This window comes from Cydia splendana, chromosome 9 (genome assembly GCF_910591565.1).
Source record: "Cydia splendana chromosome 9, ilCydSple1.2, whole genome shotgun sequence".
Taxonomy (NCBI): Eukaryota; Metazoa; Arthropoda; class Insecta; order Lepidoptera; family Tortricidae; genus Cydia; species Cydia splendana.
The window spans coordinates 6928288-6956164 of NC_085968.1; the positions used below are offsets into that span (position 1 = coordinate 6928288).

Below are 27877 nucleotides of genomic sequence, written 5' to 3' on the forward strand. Positions count from 1 at the left end.
CGGTAGGTACTTATATAAAACGTCGAAAAAAAGGTGTTATAAGTAATTGCCATTTGTTTTTAGATAAATTCAGTACCTATCGCTGACTTTATAACATGGTAAAGATGTACAAAATACCGACAAACTATAATTACCGTGGCGTATTCTCGGTAAGCCATGATTTCCCGCGCAAGCGAGCTGAAACCACGCCCTTGTATAAAACGCAAATTCACAGTCATGGGGACGTAATGTGGTAATTGCCTCGACATGAGAACCATCGTTGTGGTCGCTGTGATCGCTGCGCTGGTGGCGGTCTGCTCGATATGTGCAGATGGGTACCAAGTGAGTAGATAATAAGATTATTTTCGTAAGAAATTCGTCGGTAAATAGTGTAAAAAAAATGTCCGTCCTGTTCCTTAAGGACAATTCAAAACTGAACCACCAGCGGAGAGTAGTTCAAAAAGCAGAATCTGGAGCGATGCGAAGGTTTCACGGCACTAGAGGCAAACAAACCAATGCTACCGAGTGTGAAAAAAAAATCCAATTGAATCATAAATTTTATGAAATTCAAAAGTAATTGATCTGCATGAGTAGGTTTGTCTAGGATAAATAAAATGTAGGTAAGTACAGTGGCGGCGCGTCAAACATATCCATAGGCAAGCCGGGGCTAATTTGGCTTACATATTTCCTTTACAACTCTGCTCAAACGTCTAAAAACAGGCAAGCCGGTGAGAATCGGCTTTTATGGACACGCCGCCACAGGAAAGTAATAGGTACCTATTTAAGAAATAACAATAAGTATTTTGAAAATATGTACATTCGTAATTGGACATAATACCGGTTTATTGAAAAGAGGAGAAAGGATCTAAGGTACGGTCAGCAGCATATGTAGGTATATGTAAGATATCCACATGACATATACAATATAGACATAAGAATCGAGTATGGGCTCATCAACATCGTCTCGTCGTGCGACGGATAGTAGTGCGAATGAATTTATAATGAGGACATTAACAAAAATATTTTAGAATAGTTTTTCTTCCGTGAAGATTTTACTAGCTGTACTAAATAATCCAATGCTAAAAGCAATAGCTCTATGGGATAATAATTAGCTCTACCACATTATTACGGCGCGGTCATTTGATTTTGCACCTTATCGAGAACAGTACAAAATCGTATATTGCTTCAACTTAATTCATCTTAGGTCACAGCGGAAACGGTAACATAGTGTGTCATTACTAAGGTAGTTATCTACTGGCTTAATCTGCATCAATTAACTAAATCGTTTTATTTTCAGATCGCAATTCCGGACACTGAATTAACAAGTGAGTACTAGCAAATAAAACAATTTTTAAGAGTTTTATTTTCGTAAAAGCTTTGAAAGGCAGGGCGGCGTATTTTTAACTTTTATTCATAAAACATTCACTCAATGTAATCACTAATCACAAACTAAAAGTACCGTATGTGGTCTTGTTTGTTTACATTCTTTTAAATGCTTATCTTATAACACTATTATAGCAGTGGTTCTCAACCGGTGATCCACAAGAGTACCTAAGAGTAACTAAAGTTGTCTGCGATTTAATAGATAGAACATATCTTTATTGACTATTCGTTATAGACTTTCACATACAAACAGTTGGCGGTCCTTGGCTATATTGTTTTTAAGAGTGGTCCCTGATCGCTAAAAGATTATGAACTGGACTATAGTGTGTTGACCAACGCCTAACATATTATTTCCAGATGACGCACCATTGAGCACTATATTCCGCGAAAAGCGGCAAGTGGAATCCTTCGACGACGAGGACCTGAGTTCGCCGCAGCAACAAGAGCCCGAGGAGCCCGGTTTCTGGGACAGAGTGGTCAAGATAGCCGTCAAGCTGTTCTCGCGTTTTGTGGAGTGGCTCAACTCTTAAAACCTCTTTAACTTTCTGTAATAGCGCGTCCGATTCGCGCATTGGGTACTATGTAATGCACTCGAGCAGTTACACATGTAGACAGGTACCTGCGTCAAAGAAGGCCCGGTTCGTAAGCATGCCTTCTTCCAAAATTCCATACTTTTCTAAGTGTGAATGAATTTAAATTTTGCGTCCATATTCGCTAGTACCAAAACTGCAAGTTCAAATTAAATATATGAAAAATTAAAAATTACGATGTTCTTTTTTGGTGCAAGTACCTTATTCGGGGCGCGTTCGCTTTATCTGGACGTATCTTGTTTTCATTATAGATACCTACTGTCAAGGACTGTAATCGTTGAGCCATTGAGGATTTGGTTAACATAATTATGGACAATTTTAGAATATGTATTGAAAAAAAATTAGCTTAAGCCATAAATGGCTTAGCAATTTAAGTCTGTACCTAACTGTAGAAAGTTACTTTGGTGGAGTAATTGTATAGAGTTGACAGTTGCATGCTTTCTTAATAAAATTGTAAATTAAGTAAAAAGTAATAAGCAAAAAGTGAATTTAAAGTTTCTGGTCAGCAGCTTCTCTCAAACAATATGAACTATTTTTGGACAAATTTCAAACTTTTAAAAGTAGGCACCCCATTCGATCTCAATAATGCGCACAATAGTTACCAAATAATGTTAAACTTATTATTCCATGTCTATGTATATGTGTAAGGTTATGGGGTTTTATGCCTCAAAATGTTAAAGCCATTGTAATAAAAACATATAAATTAATAAACAGTTTTATTATATGTTCTTTTACACCTTAATTAAATTAATTTGGCTTGAGATATTGCTCAGGGATGCCTAGAGGATTGTATGTTCTTTGTGATGCCAAATGCCTCAAGGTAGCCAATTCAAAATTGTCTGTGGGCCTCGGTAACACACATGGTTTGTCAGACATGTCAATCAATTCAACAATATTTTGCAATGTTCCTAAACGCATGAATGCTTTGCTGGTTAAAGCAGTATCAACAATACATTTGTTGAGAATGGTAACCATTGGCCCATTGTCCTCTAATGCCTTACCCTCCATGGCATTAGCTATAGAATGATATATGTTTCTAAAATCTATGTTTTCAGTGTGTGTAGCTGCGGGTATGTTGTCAAACTCTGCAATAATTCTGAGAGCAGTAGCTGTTTCAGTATGTAGATCTTTAAAGTTAAGAGAATCTTGTAAAAACTTGGCCCAACTAATTAGCGGTATAGGTGGCCTATTGCCATGTTTTTTAGTGCTCCAAATTTTTCGTCTAAGGGGGTTTTGTTTAGAGATTGCTCTTTCTTTGTAGCATGCAATGGCATCTTTTATTTGCTGTGCTGATTTAGTTGGGATACTTTGTGATATGCATGTATCATTTTGAGAACCAAACACTTTGATTGCTTGCAGAAGCTCATAGATTTCATCCTTGGTCCAGTCTTTTAGTCTGGGGTCAACAGGTTTTTTATTATCTGAGGGTGTATTCTGTTTGTCTGTTGTTGTGTTTTCTTTCTCTGGTGGTGGGTTATTTTTTCCTGTTGATGGGTTTTCCGTTTCAGGTTGTGCAGTAGCATCCATCGCCAATCAAAATATATCTCAAAACCCAGCTGTAAACGAAATACAATTCATTAATTAATTTTAACTACGAAAATTAGTGCATAGGTTTACTATCTATAGTAGTGCATTGCATACTTACTTGCAGCTTGCAGCGACTTCAAATGTAGAAAACATGGATGTCGAAGAATTATAATTCTATGTCCATTTAACGGTCTCTAACTGTTTTGTATTTTAATTTAAATACTGAAAAAGTAACTTCAATTAAACAAACAACAGATTCTCAAATGTCAAAAAGCAATCAAAAGTCAACACTGACTTTGAAAGCCGTAACAGACTACCGTACCGCACCGTGTCTTTGGTGCGGTGCGACGCACGTATCGATAGTGTGTAAGGTATGACGCAGCTATGAGTTAGAGCGAGAAAGAAACATTTTTACCGCACCAAGGTCGCGATGTGGTGCGATAGTTTACGGCATTTACAAACAAAACCCCACAGAGAACGAGACAGACCCTCTGTCTCTCTCTAAAATTATTGCCATACAAAAAAAGATTCACCCGTGGTATTGGGCCATATAAAGGCCCCAGTACACAATGGGCCATCGCCGGCCACTCCAAGGGACGCAGCCATGCAGTAGAATGAGATAGCAATATCACTTGCTCCCTCTAACGCATAAATGCATCCCTAGGAGTGGCCGGCGATGGCCCATTGTGTACTGGGGCCTTTAAAATTTAATATATAGTTGGTCAAGCAAATCTTGTCAGTAGAATAAAGCGGCAAATTTAAAAAATGTAGGCGCGAAGGGTTTTCGTCCCATAGAAAATTTAAATTTCGCACCTTTTCTACTGACAAGATTTGCTTGACATACTATAATACCTATATATAATATATGGAAATATTTGGTCTGAGTTTTGTTCTTCATAACTTGTTCATAACAGAAAAATGTACAGAACGGATTTCTGCGAAATAGTCCAGTAATGTAGCTCATTTTTCTAGCATTGCAACACTTATGCCAAATATAACCTCAAAATGAAGTCAAGCAAGCTTTCATAAATAATGTTTAGTAAATTGTCAATAATATTTAATTCGATATATTTTTTATCATAAACACTTTGTTGTTAGTTGATACGTGTGTTTACTACTACATAAAGTATTACTGTGACTGTGTTTACCATGAGCTTTTTTCGTCCATCAACTGTGCCATGAAATGATTTTATAATGGCTACTTCTGAAAATTGGTTTAATCGGAGGAAAGGTATATTTTTTGCTTATATTATTACTATTTTAGCAATACATTGAGCATAAACTATTCATGTTTTGTTTAAAAGTTAAATGTTAGAGGGGAAAGTAATCTGAGTGAAAGTGACAAAAATGAGGTTAGGAACTCGAAAGTATATGGTAGTTTGTTATTAAATAACATTCAAGATACATGGTTTGAAATAAACCGGTAATATTAAATAACTATTTAACAACTATGATTAGTATACATAAACAAGAAATGTTACTAATCTGAAACTGTAAAACGTAAACAATAAATTGTTTACAATTTTTGTAGGAGTGTATGATGATGTAGAATTCCTTCTAAGGCAGATCATCAATTAGATATTAAGTTATATTGCTTTCCTTTCAGGCAAAACCACCAGTGATGTGTTTAAATTGGACATTAAAAACAAAACACCGGAGGAGAATGTGATATCAATAATTGAAGGGCTGTACTTAATGAAACCATTGCATCATGAGGTTTCGCCCACAAGCAAAACTGTGCCGAAGGTCACAGTGTTCCGTGGAGCTCAGAGAAGCAGCTCAGACACCCGCAAACTGTCCTACTTGAATGCATTGGTGACGCTCCTGGGCAAGGAGGACATCACCAACTTGGGATTCACTTCTGATGAATTGATGACATGGTATGTGTTATAACATTAGTCACAGGCTAATTAGTTGTAATATAAAAGGTCAGAAAGAAAGCGCTGGTGGCCTAGCACTTAGAGCGTGGAACTTTCAATCTGAAGGTTGCGGGTTCAAACCCTGGCTTGTACCAATGAGTTTTTCGGAAGTTATGTACGAATTATCATTTTAAATATCAAATGTTGGCCAGTAGCTTTTTGGTGAAGGAAAACATTGTGACGAAACCGGATTAATCCCAATAAGGCCTAGTTTCCCCTCTGGGTTGGAAGGTCAGATGACAGTCGCTTTCGTAAAAAGTAGTGCCTATGTCAATTCTTGGGATTAGTTGTCAAGCGGACCCCAGGCTCCCATGAGCCGTGGTAAAATGCCTGGATAACGTGAGGAAGAAGAAGAAAAAAGGTCAGAAATTAAACAGTCCATTGTAATTGAGATAGCAAGGTTTAGTATTTTTAAATAAATAAATATTATAGGACATTCTTACACAGATTGACAAAGTCCCACAGTAAGCTCAAGAAGCCTTGTGTAATGTGTTGTACACTCAGACATCAATATATACAATGTAATAGTTATTTGTTTTACAAGGGGGCAAAGTTGTTGTTTAACCGCTCGTGCTAATTGATACCCAAGCAAGCGAATTAGAAAAATGAAACCTTAGCGTTGCGAGGGTTTCAAAGCATGGGGGTTAAACAAAATTTGCTCCCGAGTGAAACACAAAATTTTTCACACCAACCCGAAGCAAATATTAAATGTAAAATATCAAACAAAATCAAACCAAATCAAACCAAATAAAATCCATATTAAATATTTATCATCCAAAATCATCATTTAAAAGTCAATTCTACCAGCAAACATAAGAAAACAACTCAAAATTTGCATTTGATTACTTTGCCTCACATGTGAATAAAATGCAACTTTGCTATCAGTTTATGAAGTGCAAAGTAAGCCTTTCCGAGCTGGTGTGGTGAAAAAACACTTACATACATATATATTAGCCATATTGTGCGAGTTGATTTGGTAGGCCATACGGAACAACTTTTTCTATGGGATCAACTCTGAAATCACAAAAATGTTTTTGGCCGTTTCATAGATTTTGGTCGAGTGGATGTCGACGTTTTCTATGGGAAGACCAATTTTTTTATGGGATTTCGTGGTTGGTCCCATAGAAGAAGTTGTTCAGTATGACCTACCTAATCACCTCGCACAATATGGCTAATGGTCCAAAAATGACCCTGTATACCTAATACACGAAATACCTAAAACCTCAAAACCTAATGGACAATATACCTAAAGCTGATTTACCTAATGGACAATATACCTACAGTTGATTTACCTAATGGACGCGAATACCTAAAGTTGATATTGGTACCTAATGAATGAACGAAATACCCTAAGTTGATATACCTAATGGACGAAGCATCTTACATTTTTGTTTTTATTACAGCATAAGAATTAGCCTAGTGGATGAGTCTATGGTGTTGAGAGCTGCAGCTTTAAGAGTGCTCAGATATTTGATCAGAACAGAAAGTGATGTAGCGACATTCAATAACCTGAGGTTGCCATATCTGGTCACAAGGTAAGAAGACAAAACAAACTAAGTATGATAAGTAGGTTGGTTGACCGTGACGTCACTATACTCGTTTTCATATAAATTCCATATTAGCAAATCGTTTTGACAGTCCTAAAAAAAGAAGCTGATTTGACTAGTAGGAAAATAGCCTATTTAATATGCCCGCAGGTCAATGGACCTCATGCTCCGTAACGAAGAGGAGCGGGCCCAAGCACTCCGTGTGGTCCGACGCGTGGTGGCCATGGTCGGGTGCGTGGGCCCGCGGAGGCTCCGCGCCGCGCGCGTGGACGAGGGGCTGCTGCGGTGCCTGGCCGCGGTCGCCAGGGCGGGCGCCGGCGACGGCTCGCCCGACCGGCTCGCGAGGCCCGCTATTGCGACGCTCGCTGAGATCTGTAAGCAGTTTTTGTTCTTTTTTTAACACAAGTTATGCCACTGAAGCGCCTCTTTCTTGTTTAGCAAGTCTGTCTTAATTCGTTAACTATACAGTGTATTATTCAGTATATTATTCGTTAACTATTTATACAGATACACAATGGGTTAACCTGTTAAGCATTGCAATCTTACCTGAGTTTTGCTTTAACTTATGTCTCTGCTGAAACAAGATACTATTATTTACCGGGCGCAATATGTAGTATGTTTAAAAAGAGCATGGTAGTATTGCTTACGGGTTGATCGTGTTATTAGGTACTTGAGAACATAATTAATCGGCGATAACCCAAGTAAAGATAGAAGGAAAAGAACATATAATTAAGTCAATACAGCTAGTGTCCTGGTAATCTAATCTAAAGCATACATTAGGTACTTTTTGTTTTAACCAATTTATGACGGTCGGCGTCAGCATCGAGCGCGCGTTTCGTTGCCAAGGCGTTAATGCCTCGACTTCCTTGCCCACAGGCGTGCTAAACCCCGACCTATTCATCGCCTGCGGCGGTGTAACAGCAGTGTCCCGGCAGCTGGCCGAGTGCGCCACGCCGCACATGGCCGAGGCGCTGTGCGGCGTCCTTCTGCACACGCTCAACGAGCCCGCCGCGAGGAACACCGCCAGGGTGGACCTCGCCTGCCTCAGCTTCCCGTACTGCGACTTCCACAACAGGCCCCAGGGGGACGCTAACAAGTAAGGTGTAGTTTAGAAAAAAACAAATTGGCCGTGAATACTATTTTAACATTTTATGTTTAGGCTTAGACAAGTGTTTTTTTTTAAATTATTAGCACCCTTTAATTCGGGCCTTTGCTTTATTGTGCTATAAAAGCTGCGAGATGCGGTTCGCGCTTTAATATTATTAGAACTTTATTGATTATAAAACTCCGATCCTTAATTTATTGGTAACGCGTCCAGTGTCAAGTTATGTGAAATTGTGGTTATCTTCCCATTAAAGCCTCTGCCCACCGGCTTGCGTGTGCGTGACGTGCACGTGCGCGTGCGTTAAAATGTTGGAGCCGCACACGCACACGTCACGCAAGCGGTGTGCCGTCTCTCATAAGGATCTGTATAACGCCGCACGCGCACGTGCACGTCACGCACACGCAGCCGGTGTGCACAGGCCTTAAATGTGAAGCCATACAAAGCGACTTCAACTGAAGACTAAAGCCTAAATAAATATGTAACAATATATCATTATCACACATAGCAAATAGTAATAAAACTCCATTTGACAGGGACGAGCGCGAGATGCGGTTCACCTGCAGCCGGCTAGCGTTGCTCTGCGTGCTGCGTAGCTGGCCCGGCCTGCTGCACTTCTGCCACCCGCGCAACACCGGCGGCCTGCGGGCCATGGTCTCCGCGCTGTACCTGCCTAGATTGGAAGTCAGGGTATGAAGCTTTTATATCTTGATAAGATAAGGCTTTAAACGAGTCTCGAGTGGCGAAAAGAATAGAAGATGTATCTATGGATGATAAAATGTTACATGTATGATTCACATCAAGCGGCTGGAGTCAAAGCGCAACTTACTGAACACTGAAGATCTGAAGAAGAACTAAAGTCAAAGAAATATGAACCTTATGTACAATAGTTACATTTACATACATAAGTTCCAGCGCCGCACGCCGACGCCTTAGGTTGTGTTATCCGCACAAAAAGATGAAACACAATAAAGCAAGCAGCGTTTATAATTGCACTCTATTATTATTTTGATTCTAAATTCTCGTGGCAACATTTACACAGAAAAAGTGAGATAATATATTTTTTGTTTTTTGTTTGTTTTACAGAAAGCTATATTAGATCTGTTGTATGAGCTCGTGGGTTTGCCTCAGCCAGAGTGGACGGACGAGATTTCTGTGGCACTAGATGCTGTAGATCCCTCTGACTTCCAAGTGAGTATTGTATTGATTCACCACTTTTATATTTAAAATACCGGGTGTCCCATAAGTGACACGTCACAGTGACACTGGAGGTAGACCAGGCCAAGAGGTCCCAAACCAACTTAACATGACCCCAGTAAAAGTGGCACGGTTTTCGAGTTATTGCCAAATTAAGGTTTTTCATGAATTTTGACCGTTTTTAACATTGTTAGTGCCAGTGTGCACTCGGAAAGGTCTCGAAGTTAGTTTTTGTTATGTGTACGGCATCATGAATAGTGAATTAAGATAACAGAATAGGTATTTTATCGATAAACCATGTCAAATGCAAAAAAGTACTGGTTTAATCTTGAATGAAATTCACAGCGAAACATTAATTTCGACTTTGACCACCTGTCGTGAAAAAAAAAAACTAGTAAAGTATGAAACCTCAAGCTATTGAGCATGTTATGCAGATTCAAAAATGGTATGACACATGTACCTTCCTGCAATAAAATAGGAATTATTATCATCTTTCGAAAGCCTCATAAAAAATAAGTTAAAACTAGGAAATCTGCAATCCGTTGCTACTTAGTAAAAAAAAACGATTTAATTTTATGTTAAGATTTATGTAACTCTGGATACAGAAATAAAAAAACGCCTATTCAGTATTTGCCGAATGCCTAAAAGAAAGAGATAGAAAATGGTTATCTTCTTTTTTAAGGATATCATTGAGTTGATAAAGGTTCAAAGAAAATAAAATACTGCAGGTTGAAGTTTAATCAATTTATTAAAATAATTTTATTTTACAATAGGAGCTCGAATTATTTTTCCCCGGCTCGTATGCACGCTTGGCACCGTCTTGTAAAACTTCAAGTTAATCTCCTTAACTTCAAATTAATTTCGGATATGTTTCGTGCTGCCTCGAACATACGCCGCTGTAGTTCCTCTTGGGACCTTATTGGCTTGGAGTAAACTTTATCTTTGAAGCATTTTAAGCATCCCCAATGAAAAAAGGAAGGTACATGTTTCATACCATATTTGAATCTGCATAACATGCTCAATAGCTTGACGTTATTTGCTCATTCCTTTACTGGTAATTTTTTTCACAACAGGCGGTCAAAGTCGAAATTAATGTTTCGCTGTGAATTTAATTCAAGATTTGACCAGTAGGTACTTTTTTGCATTTTACATTGTTTATCGATAAAATACCTGTTCTGTTATCTTAATTTACTATTCATGATGCCATACACATAAAAAAAACTAACTCCGAGACCTTTCCGAGTGCACACTGGCACTAACAATGTTAAAAAAGGTCAAAATTCATGAAAAACATTAATTTGGCAATAACTCGAAAACCGTGCCACTTTTACTGGGGTCATGTTAAGTTAGTTTAGGTCCTCTTGACCTAGTCTACCTCCAGTGTCACTTATGGGACACCCTGTATAATCGAATACGTCAATTATCGTTGAAGTGATAATTATCATCCTGATTGCAAACTGCTTTAAGCACGTTTCGACACACTCTAAATAGAACCTAATAGAAAATGAGAATGAAGAATATGAATGGGAATAAGTAGAAAACTCAATTTAATGTAAATGGTGAAACAGTATTCTCCGCCATACACTTCAAATTGGACCGTTTGACCTTGTTATCATAGAATGCTGCTGACTAGGGATTACAATCCGGTCCGGCGGATCCGGTAATCCGGCCGGATCCGGCACTTTTTAGGAGCTACCGGATCCGGTTGATATCACCGGATCCGGGAAAATAGAAAAAAGACCGCACGCATCAACCACTGCGCGTTTTAGGTGAGATAAAGGCGACGGATAGAAGAAAGAAGTTAAACAGAATAAAGAACGAATAAAAAAATCCAAATTTAGTAAAATAAGAAGATATTTAATATGACGATGATTGAGAACATCTCAAGATCCAGACGAGGCTTTCTACCACCTGCCTACGAAGGATTCTGGAGTACTTCGGACACATAGCCAGGAAAAGCAGCGATAATCTCGAAAAATTAGTGGTCACTGGCAAAGTGGAAGGAAACAGACCTAGGGGCAGAAGCCCGATACGTTGGACTGACCAGGTTCGCACCACCCTCGACACCACCGTACACGACGCTCTTCACGAGGCAGCAGATAGAAGTGTGTGGCGCCGAGTGGTCCACACAAAACTATGTCGACGAGATGGTCACGACCCTCAGCATTGAGGAAACCGACGCGAGGAGGAGGAGAACAGAAGAGGATTTCCTCTTCTTTCATGTTGGTGGCACGAATCGGCACGATACGACGACTACTTAAATAATTAGAAGTAAAAATTAAAGGATGGAGATGCCATGGAAGGCATTTTTGCAAGGCGCAGACGGCTTAACTGTAGCATCAGGATTACTTCCATTATCCAGAGGGGTGCCGCAGGGCTCTATTCTTGGCCCAGTGTTGTATAGTCTCTACAGTGCGGATATCGTACATAATATAAAACATTGTAAATTCCATATCTATGCTGATGACATACAGCTTTTCATATCATTCAAACCAGAAGATACGCAGCGAGCTGTCGATAGACTAAATGAAGATCTGCACCGCATTGACCGCTGGTCAGAAATGAATAGTCTAGTTCTCAATCCGACAAAATCCAAGTTCCTAGTTTTAGGCTCAAAAAAACAAGTTAACCGAATTACAGCTGCAAATCCGCAAGTTAATATTTCAGGCAAATATGTGGAGATGGTATCGGAAGCCCGCAACCTAGGCCTGCTTATGGACAGCTCTCTACACTTTGAAAACCACATCTTAGAAACTGTAAGGAACTGTTTCTATAGGCTAACAGTCCTTTACAGAGTTCGTAATTATCTTAGTGTAGATATGCGTGTAAAATTGTGCGACACACTCATCCTGTCCAAACTTAATTACGCGGATACGGTATATGGTGATTGCCTACTCTCTCGTACCAAGAAAGTCGTACAACGGTTACAAAACGCCTGCACACGCTTTTGTTTCCCAATACCCCCACGATCACATATTACTCCGTATTTAAACATGAACAAACTCTTAAATATGAATGGTCGACGTACCCTACATTTTGCCACGCTTTTATTTGGTATCTGCAATAGTAAAAAACCCACATATTTGCATGATAAGCTGGTCTTCTATCAGCGTCGTATCAGGCGTAATCCCCGACTGATTAGCCCAAGGCACGGTACCGCAGCATTTCGTGGCAGTTTTCGTTATGCTGCCACGAAGTGCTGGAATAACCTTCCGCCACCTATTTGGAAGAGCATTACTGTTAGTGGGTTCAAGTCTAAACTGAAAAAACATCTATTGGCTCAACAAGGTATTGCTGCCTAAGGGCATCATTTTCTAACATATTGGTATCAGCTCTAGTTCCTTAACCTCAAAGTCGATTCCTAGTTAACCGCCGTATAATAAAATCATATGTATAATATTTTTGTAATACTTATATAAGTATTGGTATTTAATATTTTAAACACATTATTTAATCTGACAACAAACTACTCCTACTACTGACACACAAGTCGCGCAGTATGCTGTCCCGCACCGCACACCTCGCTGGCTCCGCAGAAAATCAGCGCCGTTGGCAATGCTTAGTCGTGCCAACTGCATTACTGAGTGGAGACCATTTCAGCCTCACATCTTTATCTGTAATATGTCTCTTTGTGTTCTGTATACTTCTTGTTTCACATTTTATGTTTTTTTTTTGTAATGGAATGATGTGTTGCCTGAATAAATATTTTTCTATTCTATTCTATTCTATTTGTAACGACCGGTCTGGCCTAGTGAGTAGTGACCATTCAGTGACCCTGCCTATGAAGCCGATGGTCCTGGGTTTGAATACCGGTAAGGGCATTTATTTGTGTGATGAACACAGATATTTGTTCCTGAGTTATGGGTGTTTTCTACGTATATGTGACGTTCCACGGGAAAAGGTACCTTATGAGGGTTTCTAGTTTCGGAGATATTAAATGTTTTGTAAAGAGGTGAAAAAATGCTCATTTTTTTTTTATTGTGTGATCTGAAACCTTAATGCCTAACGTTTGTTTACCTGTTTTTATTTTTGTTATAAGTTAGTTATAAGCCTAGTAATGTCGTCTCAGAGTTTAGTAGAAAAGGTACCTTATGGAAAAAAGATTGAAAATTCCCAAAAAAACTAGTCAATACGGGAAAAGAAGTTTGGTAGAGAACTGTATTAGCATTCTGCAAAACTAATTTGATAATTTCAGTTCTGGTTGGGGCGCCTCGCAAACATTATAACCGTACATAGACCGACATCACAAATCCAAGTAGACTGCTATTATACCAAAGTTACTCTCGTCAAGTCTTTCTTAACTAGAATAATCTTCATTTGGTTTGGTCGCATGCAGTAAATCAGCCATTTGGTTTGCTGAAAAATGCCAATACCCGACGCATTACCTTATGGAATATCTGAGGTCATTGAACCTCAATGCCGCTTATCTTCAATAGCAACCGAAATATATTATTGATAAGAAATAGACGATTTATACCATCTTAACCCCAAAATATTATTAGTTTATCCTAACTGTTCCATCATCATCATGCCTCATCATGTAACTTGACCACAAGGTACCTTTTCATTACATACAAATTATTGGTCTTTTTTAAGATTATTATGACGAAGAACTAATTAAATTGGGGGCAGTTTAATGTAAATTAATATTTTCTATTCATAAAAGATAAACTATAATATGATTGATATTTTGTAGTGATGTATTATTAGATTTATTTCCATAAGGTACCTTTTCGTAAATGTATGGAGCAAATACTGTTATTGTTATGTAAGTTTAAAGTGGCATAAGGGGTTAAATATAGTATTTAGTTGGGGTTTTAGGATTTATTTCATTTGAATGACAGAATTTCTTTCATATGTGCTCAGAAAAATTGATTGTGTGTCACATTAAAAGTAAAAATATTCAATTTTGTGATTTTATATGAAAAAGTCAGAAAATACATTTTCACCTCTAAATCGGTATTGTTTTTTGCTTAAACTGTCTGTCAGTGTCGTTTTCTAATAGATAAAATTTAAATCTTGAGAGCTCATTGCAATCAATCGTGAAAATGAAATAAAACTTTATTTTCAAGAGATTGGTTAGTATACACATAAATCAGTCGATATCAAAAGTTTCTATTTGCATTACAGAACAAGTCGCAATATTTTTTTAATCTCAGATATATAAGGCATTATTATTTGTAGTCAACTATGTAACTTACTTCAGGAACATAGTTTTTTAGGCGGCTAAACTTAAAACTTCTCTATCGTAAAGTTGCTCATTTCACAACATTATTTTCAAAAAATCATATCTCTGTAACAACGCAACCTAGAAGGTTGATCTTTTGTGTTATCGATAGCTTATTTATTGTAGATTACTGGGGTATGCATAACTCCATACCCGCCATAAGGTACCTTTGACCGTGGGACGTCACATATAAGCATGTATTTATCAATATACTACACGTATATATATCGTCGCCTAGAAGTACTACCTAGAGCTAGCTAGTACCCATATTACAAGCTTTGCTTGGTTTGGGGCTACGAGTAGGTCGATCTGTATAAAATTGTCCCCTAATATTTATTCATGAATTATTTATTTATTTGTGATTTAGGCTATAAAACCATTTTCACTGATAAAAAATGAAAGCAAGATAATATTGGAGCGCATTTCATACAATTTTGGTTAAAAGTAAAATATCTTGTTACTAGAATGTCAGCATTACAAATAATTCCATCAAAGAACAGTTACGAAAACTTGTCCTTTCAAGGAGTTCCATTTCCCATCCCATAATAATCCCATTAACAGGCTTTGGAATCTAATCTAATTTATATTTTTATTGTAATCGTATAAATTTGAGTAGAATGTGAATGATTAAATATAATAAAATTAATAAATGACTTAGATTTCAAATTTTATTTTTAAATTGAGATTGACTATGTGACACTTTTTAATACTTAGTTTTATTTTATTGTTAAAAAGTTATTTCTTATTAACTTCAAATTGTTGTTTTATGAATACATTTGTAAAAATACCCTTTGTTTCTCATATAACGCATAAAACTTGAAAAATATGCCATTTAATTTACTTTAATATCCTTATACCTAACCGGATCCGGTCCGGCCGGATCCGGCCGGATTGAAAATCAATCCGGTTTGCAATCCCTACTGCTGACGCTTTCGGATTTTAAATCATAGTATATGATACTTTTAACTGTATGTAGACCATCACATTTATACTGAAAGCTTGACGCCAAACGGTTAATGTGACGTTGTGCAGGATTCTTGGCGCCTCAACGAAGGTTTCGTGGCCGCGGAGGGCACAGCCATCCTACCTCACCTCAGCGCGACCGGCTCCGACATCACTGAGATCCATCTCGCGCTGCTGCTCCAATGCTTTTTAGAGGTAAAATAATTCAATTATCCTATATAATTGAAAACCCATTGCGTTATTTAACAATTACATGCCTAATTTTAACCTAATAAAATGGCATTATGAAATAACATTACTGACCGGAAGAGGATCTTACATTCAAAGCACATGACAACGAATATGGAAAATCTGTAGATTTAAGCGCTCTACAATGTAAAGCCATAAATATTTATAATGCGTGAGCTTTACTACACTGTAGATGAAAGCTTCCTAGTTGAATAGGACGCAAGCACTACAGTTTATTTCATATATTATGGTACTGTAAATTCTGTATGGGATTGTGAAAGAGCCCTTTAAGCCCACTTGCATAATATATTTTTTTTTATTTTTATACATATCTGTTTATGGCCAGATTTCATGCTGTATTTTGATTTTAATTACTATTTTATCTAACTTCTAACCATTACATTATATTTTCCCAGGCTGGTTTACTAGACGGCCTGACAGAAGTGATAGTGACGAGCGACACATTCATATCCGTCCGCGCGACCGTCCTCCTCGGTCAACTGTTGCATTTAATACACCTCCTCCTACCTCCCCAAGTCTGCAGCATAACGCCAGCGCTGCCTCTGCTCATGTCACAAGCGGCCAGCGGTCGACCGCAAGCTTTAGCGGCAGTAGCGGCGCTCAGACGCCTCCACGCCATACACGAAGCGCGCCCGGCCAGCCATTCCCTGTTCCTCGACCATATCATACAATACTGTAGTGGCGCCTACAGACACAAACCCGAAGATACCTCAAAAAGCAGAAAAGAAATAGACAACGCCAACATGGCTAAGCCTAAAAGCTTCATGTACAAGGATAATAGCATAGAATTCCTCAACGAATCAGATAACGAAGAACCCAAGCAGCGGCACAGCGTCGGCTCGCGCGCCGATGTAGCCAACCGGAACTACGGTGTGTTAGTGAAAAGTAAAAGTGTGAGCTCCCGGACGGGTGCCGCGGTCAGCAAAGTGACTAAATCGGCCAAGTTCTTTAATCTGTTCGACCGTGATAGTGACAATCTGATTCGGTGTACGTTGGTGATGCAGAATAAGGACGGCAACACGTGGAATTGGGAGTTTATCAGGGCTATTTTGAAGGTAATTATAAACTAGAGTAAAAGGAAAATTGTAAATCAAGCACGTTAAAAGTGTAGGCAGTGTTTAACACCGATGATGAAAAGACTTCTTTTGTTTTTCGATAAAGACGTGACGAATACTTACCAATAAACAGATTATCTATCTATCTTACCTAAGGTGTACACGTTCGACAGAAGCCACTAAAATTTGTCCGTTTCAGGAGAACGACACCGCGCCGCTCCTAAACCTGTGCGACAGCGGGCACAAAGCGTGGGTGGCACGCATCGTCAACTACCTGAAGCCTTCCTCCAACAAGTACTCCCACACGGATTTGTCTACCACATCCAATGGGCACTCTACTACCCGTGCCGGCTGCCAGCTAATCAGACACTTGCTGCGGCACAATGACGTGAGTACCATCAGAATTTTCAGGCATTTGACGGTAATTCGACCAAGAGTGATGTCTACCAGGGCTTTAGGCTCTGCTGCACAATGACGCATGAGGACCTTAACCTTATGACCGCCACAGACGGCTTTGGCCGTCATCGGAAAGTCTTGCCACGGACGCCAACGACGGCTACAGCCGTCAGCTTCGCCAATGCAATAGGGACTTACGCGGCACTCCGTAAAGTTCAATTTCGCTTAAATAATCGCGATCGCCTGGCGTTCGGGGCACGTCATATTCGTTCGCCGTCTGGCGTTCAAAAGGTTAAAAATTCGTAGGTAAAACCATTGCCCCGTGAGCGATGTAACGTAGAAATTTCTGGCACACCATAAATGTTATTTCTCGACTATTTCCATACACATTGGCCGCGATAAAAAAACAAGTGGTGGCGCTGCCAGCATAAGCTGCTGCTGGAAGGAGTCATGGATACGGTGCTGCTGTCCAGATCTGTTCGTCGAGTTAAGTTTATGAATATGTATGTTAGTCTATAAGGTATATGTAATATGGGCCTTGTTCCCTGATTCAAATTTTAAAATAAATAAGCATCCAGAATATTCGCCCGGAGCCTTTTTCTCCGTGGCCCTCAGGTTAATGTTGTATTGTAATTTATCAAAGTAAACACTGACTTCCATTATGTCCAGGCCGACTCTCAAAGACTGCTAGAAGAACTCTTCTGTGACGTGAGCCGGCAAGTGGAAGCCATCGAGACCGGGCGGCGCGCCCACGAGTGCCTGTTCAGCCCGCAGCACATGAGCAACACCATGTGCCAGATGTACTTCCTGTTCATCGGACAGCTGTGCCACTCGCACACTGGCCTCGACCTGCTCAAGCAGACCAACTTGTATGACAAGTGAGTCAGTATTGGAAGCGACACGTGCGAGAGGTTTAGTAAATATCTGTGTTTTATCTTTGACAGGTGGCAATGAGTTTATTTAAGCAGATCTGGTTTTATGATATTTTGGTATCAACATCGCTCGTCTCATTCGGTTTTCGTTTATTTCTTATTTCGTATCATTCTGCATTCGTCACACGTTCTTATACCGATATTTTGTGAGGTTGCGTAGCCATGCTAATCGTTGACGCTCCATAGCGAACGAAACGCAACTGTCACAGTCGCACTAATATGGAAGAGTGATGATAGAGAGACAAAGCGTTTCGTTGTCGTAGCGCAAGTTATTGTCACCTTAGGTAGGCACCCAGGTGTACTCCTTGAGAAGTAACGCATTTATCCTTGTTACAACTATTACTACATCTTATAAAACAAAGTCCCCCGCCGCCTCTGTCTGTTTGTATGTCGCGATAAACTCAAAAACTACTGAATGGATTTTCGTGCGGTTTTCACCTATCAATAGAGTGATTCTTGAGAAAGGTTTAGGTGTATAATTTGTTAAGATTTACCCATGCGAAGCCGGGTGGGTCGCTAGTTATAATATATTTTGCTGTCAAAGTGACTTATTTTTGTGAATATATTAACGCAGATTTTTATTTCAGCCTTCTGGAACTTTCAACAAAAACCCACCACAGTTGCTACGTGAAACTAGTCATATCTAGCCTCGACTACACCCTCGACTCTTACCCACGGGACATTCTGGCCAAAACCTTGACCTGCAGCATTCAAGCTTCAAGACTGTACGCCACACAATTCCTTACGGTCTTACTACGGGCCTCGCAAAAATCTAAAGAATTGGTTCGAAGAAGATCAAAGTTGAAAAAGAACTTGGTCCAGGAGCATTTGAAGTCGTCTCAAAGAGAGGAGTCTAGTGGGGTCGACATGGATACTTGGTTGCTGCAGATGCTCATAGCGCAGCTGAAGGATGAGTCGAAGACGGTGGTCAAGTGCGCGGTGATGGCGTTAGAGGAAGCCTATAGCGTACCTGTGAGTATCTATCTATAAATTATATTATTTAAAGTTTCTTGACAGAACCGTAGTATTTTATATTAACGCATTCACTGCCAGGGGGCGTGGCCTAGGAACAAACTTGTATGACGGTGAACGCACATGTGCGTTGGGGGCAGTGAATGTGTTAAAGGAAAAAATGGAAAAATGTTACGCTTCCAGCAGGCGGATTGTGGAGGATGCGGGTTCAAGTCCTGCCGGAAGCGTAACTTTTTTTTCCATTTTTTTTTTCATTTTTTCCTTTAATATAAAATTTGGAATATCGCTTGCAGACGTATCTGCTTGTTAAAAAATTGATTTGGAACCGTAGTACAAATTTTACACTTCACTCGTTCTATGTTGTTGAATTGATTACTTTTTTTTATTATTACATAGTAAAGATTTATTGATTGTGTATGCGTATAACGTTTAAGATAAATTCGTTCTCCGAATTTGACAGCTAATGTAGATGGTGCCGTCCTGCTTTGTACATTATGCGATAACTTTGGTTGTTAAAAGTTGATGCTTGACAATTCACAAAACATGAAGCGCATCATATGTTTTAGCTGTCAAACGTAGGGGCAATTTTTTAACACTTCACATATTTTACACTTCGCTACTAGTTATCATTTCTATTCTTCGATATAACAATCTACACATTTTTCACAGGCCTTATTAGAGAAGCTAGTGCTTCAAAAGGACGTGCTGGGCCACAACTGCCGGTTCGACAAGAGCACGGAGCCGTCAGCGCTCGACTTCTCCGTGGCCGGAGACCGCGGGTACCTGATCTGGCTCGGGCTGGAGATAGCGGCCGCGGCCAGCTCGCAGCAGGACCACAAGGCGAAGGCGTTCATCAAGAAACATGTGGATTACTGGGTCAAGAGTTATAATTACAGGTATGTTTTCACAGGCTTTATTAGAGAAGCTAGTGCTTCAAAAGGACGTGCTAGGCCACAACTGCCGGTTCGACAAGACCATGGAGCCGTCAGCCCTTGACTTGTCCGTGGCCCATAGGTACATAGGTGGACCTTATGCCTTTTGTAATAAGGTCCACCGATGTATAGTTAGGGAGTGTTGTTGTTGTATTTGAAGTTTTAAATTGAATGTCTAATAATGAAGTTTTGAGTGTCGGTATTGTCTGAGTCTGTGAGGGACTAAATAAAATAGTTTAAACGACAGTCCAGTCGCTTGAATTTTGAACATTATCGAATTTATCGGTGTAGTAAATAGATAAAATAAATAAATAAATAGATAAAGTCTAGTAAAAGTAGTTATGTTACCGAAGACCGTTTTCGAATTCGTAACTACGAATATGAGTCACGAACTCAATCGAGCAGATTGGATACAATATCACAGAATAAATAACAGTAGGTATAGAAGGTTCACTCTCTAACAAAACGCGTTTATTACGAGAGATACAAGCGCAAGCGCGAGCAGGCGTCCGTTCCATAGCGGTGCACGGCAACTACTACCTTCTACCTTCTTCTCAGTTGTGCACTCTTGTCAGAGTGGTCGTGGCTGTTTTGGATGACGCACATGGCTGGTCTTCATTTCCGGTTATGTTGGTGGACTTCACTTCAAAACTTTCTCTTGCGATGTCTCTCTATTTCTGACGGTTGATAGCGTTGCGAGTGCACTCGACTACGGATGACTTCGTCATTATTTTTAAAAGGTCGGTCCATCGCGTAGGAGATCTTCCTCTGGATCTTTTCCCTTCGATCGGGCCCTGTACTACCAGCCTTTAGCGACTACTACCGAATAGACACCAAAACTGGTGTGGCCGCATGTACTTGTAGCGACGCGACGAAATCGCGGAGTGAGCCACGCCTGACAATATGAACTCCACAGATACGTGCGGCTGGTGGAGGCTGCGATCCACGACGCGCTGGCGCTGTGCCCGGGCGGCGGCGGCGCCCGGGCGCGCGCGCGGCGCACGGCGCGGCCGCCGCCGCACGCGCTGCTCGCGCTCGCCCGCGCCGAGCACCTGGCACGCGCCATGCTGCCGCAGGCGCTGCAGCCCGCGCTAGCGGTACGTATGCGTACCGTCCACGATATACTTAACCTGCGTTTCCCACATGCCAATTGGTCGTAATAATTTATTATTAATATGCAGCTATATTTTTCGAGCGTCTAATTCTTGAAGTATCTAAATTCCTTTTACTACACGCTTCATAAATATCGTCGATCCTAGATTCTTCCCGAATTTCTGCATCCATCCCGAGCCATTTAAAAGTTAATTCCGATATTCCAAATTGTTTTGACACAAAAATTTTGACTAACCGACTATTCTTTATACTTACCTTTATGTTATTGTTTGGTTACCCAGGTGTTGCAACGGAAAACCTGCGTCACCGAGCAAGAGATAATGGACGTGAAAGCGTCTCTCTGGGCCGTCGGCAACGCCGCGCTCCACCCGCTAGGGCTCCAACAACTCCTCTCACTGACTAACCCCAGCGAAGAGTCGATACCGGTTCGGATCGTGGCGCTGGTGAAACATTGCCCCGTCTACTCTGTGCGGGCCACTGCTTTCTACGTGCTGGGTCTGATCGGGAGCACTTATGAAGGGGCTAACTTGCTGTCGGACTTAGGTAAGAATTTTTAATACACCCTGGGCTGGGATGTTGGCAAGTGCAGCACTTGCCAAAAAAAAAAGAAAATAACTCCGGTTTGTCCCGAGTACCTATATGTTTTAATGGCTAACAGTGGGATTAGCCATTATTCAACATTATGAGGTTCCAACTTTAATATCTTTATTTATAGTTTTTATTCCCCGTTCTCAGGTTGGCTGTGCGTGCGACATACAAGGCACGACCAATTCCCCATAATCCAGGACGAATTTTACGCCATCCACAACCCGACAATCAACTTCATCGCGTCCCCAGAACGGAGATTCCAAGTTTTCGACGCGGAGGCCAGCGAGCACTCGGACCACACCGACCTCAGCGAGAGCCTGCACTCAGAAATAACCAAACCGAGCAAAATCAACGAACTGACCCAAGACATGGTCGATAGCAAGCTTAACATCAAAGAACCGGACAAAAGAAAGTCGCACACCCTCCCCTCTCAAGGCGCTTCGATTAGCCGCACGCTTATGACTGAGTCCAGAACGGTGGACATACTTAGGGATTTCGACCGGCCGCATAGGAACCCCGCGGAGAGACTGATTGGCAGAATGAACTCTTTGGAACATGCTCATGAAGGCAGGGTGAGGAATACGAGCGAGTCGAGCACGAGTGGCGTTAGCAGCTGCGATTCTGTGCTCGGGAAATATACGATTCCGTGAGTTCTGCTAATACTACTATGCAACAATTTTTGTAAGTCAAACAGTTGTATCAAATGGTATATTTCTTTCAGTGATCGAGTTCTGACGCTAAGTCCCATACCAAGCTCGTCGAGCCTTTACGGAATGAAAGGCAGTAGCGGCTCGCATCGAACAAGGCTGTCAGAGACGCAGCGGCGGACTTCGAGTTCAAGTAAGAGTCCGTTAATACACATCGCATACCTTCGGAAAACGTGATCTTTTTTTCGATTTTTTCCCATCTGATTTTTCCAGCTTAAATTTAATTCTAAATGTTTGCCACTTTTAACAGCCAGTATATTTTCTTCCCATCAAATAAAAAGAACAACAATAAATTCGTAACAGGTTAGAATATCCTAAAACCGGACGCAAATTGTATGATTATTTTTAGATTTAATACAATGTCTGGTTTGTCCGCAGGTTTCACAGCACCAGATGTGTCGAGCTCGCCGCCCTCTCAGTTAGACATGAGTGGATATGCCACCTTAATATCACTCAATAAACACAGACGGTAATTATATTTGCCAAAAAATAATAGCAATAAAACAAACTTCGTTAGAAAAAAACGTTTGTAAATGTCGCTAAGTGAATTTTGACCATCAATATTAAGTTTATCCCCTAAAATCTTATAACGAGATATATTGCATTTTCTATCACAAAATTTGGTAATATGTAAGTTTATTTTTCTCCTCGCAAGTGTGTTGAAAAACGTCGTATGAAACACATGTGCATTGGTCATTACACACATCGGCTTTCTTATTGCGCGCTGGCTTACAGCTCGCGCGCACAATATCGCCTCGTGTGTAATGACCAAGTTAGCACACTTGTATCACAATGTACTATTAAAGTATAAAAAAGAGATGCATAGTTATGGTTTTTTTTACGCATGTTCTTAACAACTGGCGCAGTCGGTAGGACATGAAAACAATAACAATGCAATCATTTAAAACACATTGTTATTGGCATTGTGTTGGTACTATTTGTCTCAAGTGTTAGTACTGTCATTGAAGTTTATAATTTCTTTGTATGTTCATTGGTAAGTTGTTTTGATAATATTAAAGCATAATTTAACTTCCAGACCTCACCTGTCGGAGAGTGCGGCGTCGGGCTCCAGTGATATGGACGATCTGAGCTGGCTTTTGTCCGACACGCACCGGCGCAGCAAACCTTTCTCTTCGTTGAGGGACCGCGCCAAGTCAACTAGAGAGAGGATGGCCAAGTTGAGGTACATTTACATTTAGGTTTAGATTTTATAATGAGCTTAGAATCTAGATAGGTATTAAAAATAATCGATTTATAAACTTTAAAGTTGCTCTCTTTTACCATTTTTAATATTTGTATTCAATAACCCAACGTGTATCGTGTGTAGCTTGCTGGACTACGACTGGAAGCCGCTGTGCGTGGCGGAGAGCGGGTCGGGCGGGGCGCGCGCGCCGCGGGGCGCCGCCGCGCAGGCCGCGGCCGCACCCGCCGCCGCCGCCGGCCCGCCGCCGCACTACGTCGGCATCTGCCTGCCCCGGGACCTGCAGGCGCTGTTCCCGAGGTGAAACCCCCCCTGCCTGCCTGCACGCCCCCTGCCTGCGACTGGAAGCCAGCCGCACACACTCGGAATATGTCGCGCAAAAAATCAAATTGCTGTTACGTCACGTTAAGATTAGACCGGCTAGCATAAGTTGCGTTGCGCACGAGAATGCAACTCATGCTAGCAGGGTAGACCTGACCTAAACTAAACTACTAAAAATGCATTAAAATTGGGCCAACATACCAAAAAAATCATATGTGCATTTGTTAAGAACAACATCACAATTTTATTAATCTTGTTTATTGTTTTCAGTGAATTACATGATGTCGATGTGGATGAGAAAGATCCTCTGAAAGTGAACAAGTCCTCGACATTACTGACCGACGCGAGCATCGCTAGCACTGAAAAGCCACGGTTAAGTAAATGTATGTCCTGCTTATGTTATTCTTTGCGACTACTTGATGCTTCTACTGTACCTAGTGTTTTTGAATACGATGAGGCAGTAATAAAATAAATTGATGACTTCATTTAACTTTTTCTATCCTTAAGCATCAACGCAGTGACGTCGCCTCGGCGTCAATAATATTGTAGATGGAATTAGTTTATATTCTTTCAGTAATACCACTATATTTTGTCATTAGGTCTCGAAGTGGACGTGTCGAGCTCGACCGACGTCAGCTCACGAATATCCAGCGCCACCGTCACCAGCAGAACGCTAACCGACAAAAACAAAGAAGCTAACCAGAAGGAAAACGAGAAGACCATCGAACGACAAAGCAGTGTCGAACGCAGCGTCAACGAGCCCACTTCAAATGAGAGGGAAGCAAAGGAGTCGTCAAACGATGGGACGTGGAGGCACGCGGCCAGCGAGTGCTTGGCGTGCGTGCGGACGAGGCCGCCGTCCTCGCATGAGCTGAGAGAGGCGTTTTTCCTTGGTAAGTTGGAAATAATACTAGAGACTCGATAGTCGGCGTTTTAAACTAAATTAGGATTGTAATGTGGGTATAGTCGTTGCGGCACAAATCTTTGCCTTAGATAAACAGGTATGTTAAATGGTAATTTACTTACATCAAACCGTCTGTATATGTAATTACACTTGCTAAATCTTATTGTCAGTGGCATAATTATAGGGTGGCAAAATGGGTTGCCAAGGATTCTTGGCCCAAAAGAGGCCCCAATTTTATTGAGAGACCAAGAGGATTGGAAAAATTCGATAAATTTGCCACGAGCCTCGGTATAGTTACGCCACTTATTTATTGTATAGTTCTCTGCGGAGTACAACGAGTGTGGTTGTTGCAATGGGCCCTTAGTATTTTTAGTATGCCTAATTCCCTATCCTAAACTATAGTGATGTATCAGGTTTGGAGGGTGGGTCCGGCGATACCGCGCGTGCCGGGAGCACGGCCGCGGAAGGCCCGCGCGCCGCCGCGAGCGCGCCGCAGGCCGAGCTGCTGCACCACGTGCGCTGCATGTCCAACCCCATCTACCTGCGGCAGGTAACAACGACCATTCAACTTATTTTCGTAGCCCTTGACTGTAAGTACTCACTTTTGTACCTTTATTATTTATCGTCCACCGTTACCTATCTGGATTTTAACCTCAGCTGTTTGACCTCCGTTTTAACACATTCACTGCCAGCGATCCGCTAGGCGGGTTATCTGTTCGTAGGCGATTTTCGCTACGTACAATTTTGTCCCATGTTATTGGCTACGCTCGTAGCGCGTAGCTCGCGCTGGCACTGACTGTGTGTATGCAATAAAGAGTAATATTGTATTCCAGACGCGTTCCGCGGTGCTGTCGCTGAAGCAGAAGCACCCGGACGTGTTCCGCAGCGCGTGCGTGTACTCGGATGTGTGCGGGCAGCTCGCGCGCGCCACCTACCTCATGTGCGCGCGCCGCTTCCTGCACGAGCTCTTCCTCGACGCCACCTTCGAGTGCTTCGCCGACGAACCCAGGGCGCTGCTCGCCCGCCACAAGCCGGTCGCCACGGTGCCCGAGGCGACCGAGTAGCACAGGTGCCAGGTGCGGCTCGGAACGATGGCGAAACAGAAAAAGTTGTGGTATCGACCTAACATTAACATGTTTGGTTTGGGACGGTTGTTTATAATTTTTCTTACATGGTGGCGAGGATAAAGTAAACTATGGGTGGAATCTGAGGAGACTGGAGTAATCTACCTCATGTACGACATGGAGGAGCCTATTTAAGTATGATTTCCAAAGCGGAAGGATAGTACGTTTGGATGATGTAGATTGATTGGATGTTTCAACTGAAAGTGGCATGAACCGATGATATCATTTGCAGACAGCAAGTGTATTTTGCTTACGTAGAGATTCTGCACCTTATAATATCGACGATCGCAGGGCATCTTTTGAGGGCAGGACACGATAAATTTTCGAGGCATTTCAGCAACCAACTTGTTGCAAATATCATGTGTATAGACTGGTATAGAGCAAAGAAACCACTGTGAACTACATACTGCTAAAAGAACAAATATAGCATTGTTTCTGGTAACTGATAACTAGCAGAAAGAAATTTATATGTAATCGTTAGTTGATGCCACTTTTTAGTTATGCACAGAAGCAATTGGTACAACCGTGTCCTTTGGACTCGAATGTATCTAAGGGTGGTATTCCACCTGCCCAATTTCTTTGTCCAATGTCATTGCGTCTCACTCTCTCATTAAGCAAAATTGTGGGACACAATACACATTGGACAGAGATATTGGACAGATGGAATACCACCCTAATGCATGTCTTATTATATGAACCGACTTTGTAAATGAAAGACGGAATTCGCTAAATGTCAAGCGGGAAAAGAGTATTTAGGCCGAGTTCATTCGGGACGGATGACTTAATACGGAACCCTAAAAAAGTACGAAGTTGAATTTACAACTTTTTGTTAAATCGTGTTTTCACTGAACCCTAACGCTTTTGTTGCCACTTTACTTCTAGAAATATAAAGAGCTCTGCTCTAGTTTTGACAAAGTAAGTTTTATGAACAGGTCAGCCAGAAAATGTTATCACTTGGACGAACTGACTCTGGCAGGATTTTAAATATGTGTTGTGCGAGTTGTTGTTGTTGTCTATTTATTTAATCGCCATATTTTGTGCTGTCCCCTGTGAGCACGGCCTGATCCTCATTAAACATTTGCATTTGAACTAACAATCCGCGCCATATTGATATTACCATGATGACGGTATGACTTCCTATATTAGTGGTATTACGGCCGTGTATTATTTTTCTATGTTTACAGAAAGATTATGTTATTTATGTTATGATATTTGTAGCTGCGGAGACCGGTTTGCGATTAAATATGCCTTGAAAACGACGTTCAGAAATGCGGGATACTTGTATGAGCATTTACTGACTTTGCTTACTGTCTAGATTAGAAAGAAAGAAGAATTTGTGGTATAACAGCATAAACGAATCTTTCAAATTCTGTATATGACTAAGTCTTAGCTTGATCTAAAATTCGTGCTATGTATAGTGACTTTAAAATGTGCATCGTCAGTAATGCGCTTGTGTTTCGTGCCCTTTCTGTACATCGTCACAAATTAATTGGTTATCCGCAGTGATTAAGAATAAGTTAAGTAAGGTTGTATGTTATGTTATAAACTGAATCTAATTACTTGTTTCAATCAGAGCTTTCGATTAAATAACACCAGATCATCTAGCCAGTAGTTTTACAACTTGTTTCAAAGCTGATTCCTTAGGAAGGCGCTCTTAGTTAAATTTGATGCAGTCTATAATCTGCTTTGTAATATACAGCCATCTATATATTATTTATTTGTGTGTTGTACATTAATAATTATTGATTATTTTTAATATTTATAAATACATGCGATAAATTAAGGGTCCATGACTCGTGTGAAAATTCAGAAAAACATATTTATAAGTGAACATGGTAGAACTCTGGTTGTATTTGGTCTCAACAAGCTCTTAACCTTTTGAAAGCTGCGTCAATAAGAAAAAAATTGCCATTTGGACGCTACGCCATCGCACGTTAAATGCAATATTA

At 40.7% G+C, this 27877-nt stretch overlaps 3 protein-coding genes across 4 annotated transcripts; 2 read left to right on the forward strand and 1 right to left on the reverse strand.

Annotated features, from left to right (window-relative positions):
* The first annotated feature begins 183 nt into the window (after positions 1 to 183).
* Positions 184 to 1989, forward strand: LOC134793484 (uncharacterized). The gene is made up of 3 exons (XM_063765068.1): positions 184 to 321; positions 1277 to 1304; positions 1720 to 1989. The coding sequence occupies exons 1-3, from the start codon at positions 247 to 249 to the stop codon at positions 1890 to 1892; spliced, it is 276 nt and encodes a 91-aa protein (XP_063621138.1). The 5' UTR covers positions 184 to 246; the 3' UTR covers positions 1893 to 1989.
* A 677-nt stretch (positions 1990 to 2666) lies between these two features.
* On the reverse strand, positions 2667 to 3622 carry LOC134793481 (uncharacterized). 2 transcript variants are annotated; one of them, XM_063765065.1, is made up of 2 exons: positions 3605 to 3622; positions 2667 to 3508 (listed from the first exon to the last, which is right to left on the reverse strand). In XM_063765065.1, the coding sequence occupies exon 2, from the start codon at positions 3477 to 3479 to the stop codon at positions 2700 to 2702; it is 780 nt and encodes a 259-aa protein (XP_063621135.1). In that variant the 5' UTR covers positions 3480 to 3508; positions 3605 to 3622; the 3' UTR covers positions 2667 to 2699. The 2 variants fall into 2 exon arrangements, with proteins under 2 accessions (XP_063621135.1, XP_063621134.1); XM_063765064.1 differs by having other exon boundaries at positions 3598 to 3615.
* An 845-nt stretch (positions 3623 to 4467) lies between these two features.
* On the forward strand, positions 4468 to 27877 carry LOC134793459 (rapamycin-insensitive companion of mTOR). Its single transcript, XM_063765035.1, has 24 exons — positions 4468 to 4710; positions 5086 to 5359; positions 6802 to 6933; positions 7096 to 7319; positions 7822 to 8041; positions 8584 to 8737; positions 9134 to 9238; positions 15504 to 15629; positions 16079 to 16738; positions 16938 to 17126; positions 17804 to 18012; positions 18654 to 19038; positions 19708 to 19934; positions 20887 to 21067; positions 21365 to 21626; positions 21819 to 22317; positions 22393 to 22511; positions 22757 to 22847; positions 23415 to 23561; positions 23706 to 23879; positions 24171 to 24283; positions 24500 to 24793; positions 25218 to 25354; positions 25638 to 27877. Exons 1-24 carry the CDS (start codon positions 4674 to 4676, stop codon positions 25866 to 25868), a joined length of 5190 nt encoding a protein of 1729 aa, XP_063621105.1. The 5' UTR covers positions 4468 to 4673; the 3' UTR covers positions 25869 to 27877.